This window comes from Choloepus didactylus, chromosome 2 (assembly GCF_015220235.1).
Source record: "Choloepus didactylus isolate mChoDid1 chromosome 2, mChoDid1.pri, whole genome shotgun sequence".
Classification (NCBI taxonomy): Eukaryota; Metazoa; Chordata; class Mammalia; order Pilosa; family Megalonychidae; genus Choloepus; species Choloepus didactylus.
Window position 1 is genome coordinate 112,790,929 of NC_051308.1, and position 6,540 is coordinate 112,797,468.

Consider the following 6,540-nt stretch of genomic DNA (forward strand, 5'->3'; position numbering starts at 1 on the left):
TAACTCAGTGAGCAATCCTGCAAAAGGATGCTCCCTCTTGTCAAAATACCTGTCAAAGCAATTATGGTTGGATTTGCATTTTGGTTAGGAAACTATTGGACCAGCCCAGTTGTAGGCAGCTCCATTTCCTCCTGGTGAGGCAGCAAGTCATATAAAAAGGACCTCTGCTGCACAGCTAACATTCTCCTGTTGCTTGATTCCTGCTCGACTTGGGAGAAACTGGTGAGTCTGATTTCTTGAGTTCACCTGTTTCTTGGTGCTCTTAAATACTTAAATTTAACCTGGAGACAGCAAATTTGGTGGGTCCAAAGTTATGATCATGAGTTTGATGCTATTTGCTTGAAAACTAAAGATTGGAGACAATAATGTACTTTTTAGGTGGTTTTTTGTAGATATCCTTATGGAAAAAGAAGTTAATAGGAAAGCTTTTATTTGAAGATGAGTAAAAACAGGGTATATTTCTGCCCACCATCTTTTTAGAGTCCATCCTGCTGATATTTCAAAGGTCTTTGAAGATGTGAGACCCTTGAATTCAGGAATAATGCTTTGCTCTCTACCCAAGCACTGAGGTTTCATGAGACATACTGATGATAGAAATTATTTGTGAATTTGCCCAGGATTTCAGGACTAGTAACTATCTTTATTGAAGATGTTATTTTAATGCAAACAATATTACTTGCTGGTTTAGAAGAGAAATATTTTTTTGGAAAAATGGGATGAGAAAAAATAAAATTTTCTTAGAGATGAGAAAACAATTTGCTAAAGAGAAAGGTAGAAACCAGACAGACATAAAAATGGAGTTAAGAGATTAAAATATGTTCTTGGTAGTACATAAGATTTGGCTTCTTTGTCTGTAGCAGTTCCTTCTTGTGAACTCTGTCCTATAATTCCTTTCAGATTCCCAGAGACTCCGGAAAGATGTCTTACCAGCAGCAGCAGTGCAAGCAGCCCTGCCAGCCACCTCCTGTGTGCCCACCTAAGTGCCCAGAGCCATGCCCACCCCCAAAGTGCGTGGAGCCATGCCCACCCCCAAAGTGCGTAGTGCCGTGCCCACCTCAGCCATGCCAGCAGAAGTGCCCTCCTGTGCAAACTCCTCCACCTTGCCAGCAGAAGTGCCCACCTAAGTGCAAGTAACAGCTTGGGGATTCATCAGGATCATGAAAGAATGAGGACAGTTGTCTCACCCAGTTCCCCAGCTCCAACTTCATCTTCTCATCAAAGCCTATCATGGATACAGAAGGAGCTTCTCCATCCTTAGCCTGTGATCTGCCTGGGATGATTCCTGACAGAGAAAGTTTTCCTTCCTGGGGCTGCTACACCCTTATCCTTCAGGAGGTAACTGAGAACAGGCATTCCTCAGCAGAGCCAGGATCCCAGAGCTTCAGAAGGAAGAGCAGCATCTTACTCCCTTGTCGACATCAGAGGATTCTCTTCACGTCTTCCATGTCCATTTGTGACCTGGGCAAGGCTTTCCACCACCTGAGCAACTGTAACTTTTCTTTCTCTTCCTGAATAAAGTACTTTTTGTGATGGGATAAATATTTTCTAACTTTTTAAGCCTGACTTTTTTAGCAATATCATATCATAACTTTAGTTTATTTCTCTCTTTACACATGAGAAAAGGGATTACAGAATTAAAAGGGGACAGTTTTTAATACAAATTGAATGAGAAGGAGGTATTCCCTTCTCTTTAAAGCTTTAAGATGTAGTTTCCCATTGAATCGCAAAGGCTTGTATATTAAATTATGAGGCCCTTGAGGACAGAGTCCCAGTGTCAGCAATTCTCTCCAAGTAGCAATTGGCTTGTTTCCCACGGCAGATTAGTTAGATCCTTCACTGGGGCTTCAAAGGTCAGAATGTTGAAAAAAGTTCTTATAGGATTGGCCAGAATGTCACAAATTGAGTCTTTCTTTCTTATGCTATCTTTTGAATCATCCAGTATTTGTAGCTTATAAAGAGTGGAATTTTCTGTGGTAACTAGAAGGAAAGAGTCTTGCCAATGAAGGCCAAATTGCTGAAAAGATGCTAAAAGGAAGATAGGGGCAGTCATACCGTCTCTTAATGATAGTGTTTTGAGAACAAAGAACATTCTTGGGGACTGAAGGTATGGTGGCCCTGCTCATTGGATGGGTTTTTCATTTGTTTGTTTTATTTTTGTTTATGGATTTTGACATGATCAAAGTACAAGGCAGTTCCACCCGTGAACATTGTCAGTGGACGTTTTTCAGATTTCCTGAGACACAGGAAGCATGTCTGACCAGCAGCAGGAGCAGGGCAAGCTGTCCATCCAGCCACCTTTGGTGTCCCTACTTAAGTGTCCTAAGCCCTTCCCACCTCCAAACTGCTCAGACCTATGCCCACCTCAGAAGCAGTCACCAGGGAAGTGTCTCCTCCTTAATTCCATTGTCCTCTCCTGGAGAACACTCACTTGGTTCAGCAAAACTCCAGCCCCATCCTACACAAGTGTCCACTCATAAGTCAGTAATGGTTTCAGATGTCCCAGGACCCAGGAACAACAAGAACTAGAACCAGTCTTCCCAATAAGAGGACTTCATCATCTGAATTCTGTTGAAGAGATAGATGACTTTACTACAAACCTTCAATCCTTGATCTGCCTGAGATATTATCGGGCAGAGATGCTAGTCTTGGAAAACACCTGGCAAAGACAATGTTCAATGATTTTAATCTTCCTAGAGCCTCAGAATAAAGAGTCTTGAGTTTAAGCATAAGCCTTTCACAAAGAATAATTAGATCAGTCTGTTTTCTGTGAACTAAACAGCTAATTTCATCACCTGGGTTATTGAAGTGTTCATTAATAGTTTTAATTGATTATACTAGAAAAAAATGAAAAGATTTATGTCAATTATCTGAGCTTCTACTTTATGGAACTAGGAAAATATGGACAAAATAAGCATAAAATAACTGGAATAAAGGAGGAAATAAAAGAATAGAAATTAATGACATAAAACAGACAAAATATATAAAACTAAAAGCAGGTTCTTTAAAAATATCAATTAAGTTGGTAAACCTCTAGCCAGAATCATCAAGAGAAAATAAAAATTACCAATGTGAGTATTAAATGGGCAACATTACTACAGGGTAAGTGAATTTGATGAAAAACTTTAAGCCAACTCAGCAAGTTAGATAAAATAGATATATTCCTTGAAAGACACAAATTTCCAAATTTAACTCAAGAAAATTAAAAAATGTTATTTGCCTTATATCTATTAAATAAAGCTAATTTGTAAGGGAAACTTCCCATAAATTAAACTCAGGATCCTGTGGGAAAATAACAAATATCTAATAAAGATGATTTTGCTGGTGACTTCTATCAAATATTTAATGAAAAAAATATTATTAATCCTATATGAAATCTTACAGAGAAAAGATAAGGAAGGAACACATCTACATTCATTTTGGGAGGTCATCATTACCTTGATATTGAGAGGAGTCAAAGGCACTGCAAGGAAAACAACTATTATACAGCATCTTTTGTAAACACACACAGAAGAACTCAGTAAAATATTAATGATATGCAAAAAGAACAATACATCTTGATCAATTTATATTCATCCCAGAAATGCAATGTTAGTTTTACCTTCAAAATTTTGCTAAATTGTTAGAATAATGGAAATATGATCATCCCGAAAGATAAAGTAAAATAATTTGTCAAATTTAAGGCTCATTCAGGATTTTAAAAAGTAAAAACTATCAGTAATCTATTAAGACATGGAAATTGGTCAACTTAATAAGGATTTCCAGGAAAAGAATGGGAGAGCTCACTGCTCTGATGCAGGGGAATCACCACACCCATGTCCTTAACATATCAAAATTACAGATTTCATTTTATATAGTAGTATTACATGATGACTGTCTAAGTTACATGGGCTTTTCAAGCAAATACCATGAAATGGATTGGGTTAAACAATGGGAATTTAGTAGCTTACAACTTTGAGGCTAAAAGAAATTCCAAATCAAGGTGTCATTAAGGCAATATTTTCTTCCTGAAGACTGGTGTTCTGGGGCTGGCTGCCAGCGATCCTTTTTTTTTTGGCTCTTCTGTCACATGGCAGTGAACATGGTGGCCTCTCCTGGCCTCTCCCTTCTCTGGTTTGTTGGATTCAGTTTCTATCTGCTCCTTCCACTTCAAACCATCACAATAAACATGTCATGAAATGCTGTTATGGTTAGTAACATATGTTATGGTTAGAGAACAGCCTAGTGACAATTATGTTGAGGAGAGGGATATCATTGCCCTTGTGTGGGAGAAACAGAACCTTGTGGACCTTGGGTAGGAAAAAGGAGTCCTCTGATACTCATCAGGAGAGAGGAAGGTGAGCTAGGAGTCAAATAGTAGAAAACATTAAAAAGATTATTTGAAATGGGTGATATAACATATAATAGAAAGGAATCATGATTTTCCCTAGTAATATAAATCTAACCTTTTATTAACTTTTTCCTTTATCTACTGAAATTCAGTGCTCTCTTACTGTTTAGTATTGTTATTTTCTTATTAGAACTCAGGCAAAGAGATATTTCAACAACTTCTTGGAAGCTTTACTAATTTATTCACTATATTTTTCAGTGGGCTTCATGTTCTGCTTCAATGGATTCCTCTTTCTCTTTGGCTAATGTCCCAAATCCCTAATACTGGTTCCCAGCCCTAAATGAATTGCCCTTTCCTGTCTCTGCTGCCTTCTCCCTGCCACATTCCCCTGGGTTCACCAATAGCAAGAAACACAAGCTCTCAGTTCCCCATGATGTATGCTCCATTAGGGCCCAGACATACCCTCTTTCCTCTGCTTCGTCCACTCCACACTCCTCACTCTTCAGTGGCTAATGTTATTCATCTTCCTGGCATTGTCTTAATTTTACTTTCTCAGAGAAGCCTTCCTTCATTGCCCAGACTTCCTGCTTCCTTCTGTCATCTACTCTCTTAGAGAGGCACACAGAGTAATGCCCCCTCCAAAGATGTCCATGTCCTCAGCCTTGGCACCTGTGAATTCACCACCTTACATGACAAAGGGGAATTAAGTTTGCAGATGGAATTAAGGTTGCTCATCTGTTCACTTTAAAATAGGGAGATTTTCCGATTTTCCAATTTTCCAGAGGTAGAAACTCCAGAAAGGAATGGAGACTTAACAGGTAGCTTGATTTTATCTCAGTGTGCTGAACTTTTGAACCCCAAAACGAGAAAATGATAAATTTGTGTTTTTTCAATCCACTAGGTTTGTGGTAATTTGTTACAGCAGCTATACAGAACTAATACAGTTAGCATCCTATGCTTTCAATTTTTTTTAATTAAATTCAGTTTTATTGAAATACATTCACACACCATACAATCATCCATGATATACAATCCACTGTCCACAGTATGATAACATAGTTATGCGTTCATCACCACAGTCTATCTCTGAACATTTTCCTTACATCAGAAAGAACCAGAACAAGAATAAAAAATAAAAGTGAAAAAAAACACCCAAATCATCCCCCCATCCCACCCCATTTGTCCTTTAGTTTTTATCCCCATTCCTCCACTCATCCATACACTAGATAAAGGGGGTGTGATCCACAAGGTCTTCACAATCACACTGTCACCCCTTGTAATCTACATTATTATATAATTGTCTTCAGGAGTCCAGACTGCTGGGTTGGAGTTTGGTAGTTTCAGATATTTACTTCTAGCTATTCCAATACATTAAAGCCTAAGAGGTGTTATCTATATAGTGCATAAGAATGTCCACCAGAGTGACCTCTCGACTCCATTTGGAATCTCTCAGCCACTGAAACTATTTCGTCTCATTTTGCATCCCCCTTTTGGTCAAGAAGATACTCTCAGTCCCACGATGCCGGGTCCACACTCATCCCCGGGAGTCATAGTCTGCGTTGCCAGGGAGAGCCACAACCCTGGGAGTCAGGTCCCACGTAGGGGGGAGGGCAGCGAGTCCACCTGTCGAGATGGCTCAGTTAGAGACAGAGAGGGCCACATCTGAGCAACAAAGAGGCACTCAGGGGGAGACTCTCAGGCACCATTACATACAACTTTAGACTTTCCTTTGTGGTAATGAGCTTCATAAGGGCAAGTCCCATGCTTGAGGGCTCAGCACATCAAACCGCCAGTCCCAGTGTCTGTGACAACATACGCTAGGGGATCAGCATCTTAAAGTTTAGAGATAGGCCTTACAATTCAGGGATAGAATTAACTGCTGTAAGAGCTTACAATCTAGGGACTATTACAATTATTGTGTCCACGTTAGGCTATGTTCTAAGATTCAATTCTGAGTTTACACATTGTAGTTAGTCCATATTAGTGAGGCATCATCCCTCTCACCATGTTTTCTCCAACACTTTTACTCCTATATATATATTTTCCTACAATTTTATAGAGTTATGTTCACATACCATACATTTATCCATAGTGTACAATCAGTTGTTCATGGTATCATCATAAAGTTGTACATTTATCACCACAATCAGCATTTGAACATACTGATTACTACAAGAAATTTTTTTTTTTTTTTTAGCAATAAGAAAAAATGA

The 6,540-nt window shown here is 38.9% G+C and overlaps 1 protein-coding gene across 1 annotated transcript; it reads left to right on the forward strand.

Annotated features, from left to right (window-relative positions):
• Positions 1-918: 918 nt before the first annotated feature.
• LOC119518509 (small proline-rich protein 2E-like) lies at positions 919-1,134 on the forward strand. The gene has a single exon (XM_037815697.1). It carries the CDS (start codon positions 919-921, stop codon positions 1,132-1,134), a length of 216 nt encoding a protein of 71 aa, XP_037671625.1.
• The last annotated feature ends 5,406 nt before the right edge of the window (positions 1,135-6,540 follow it).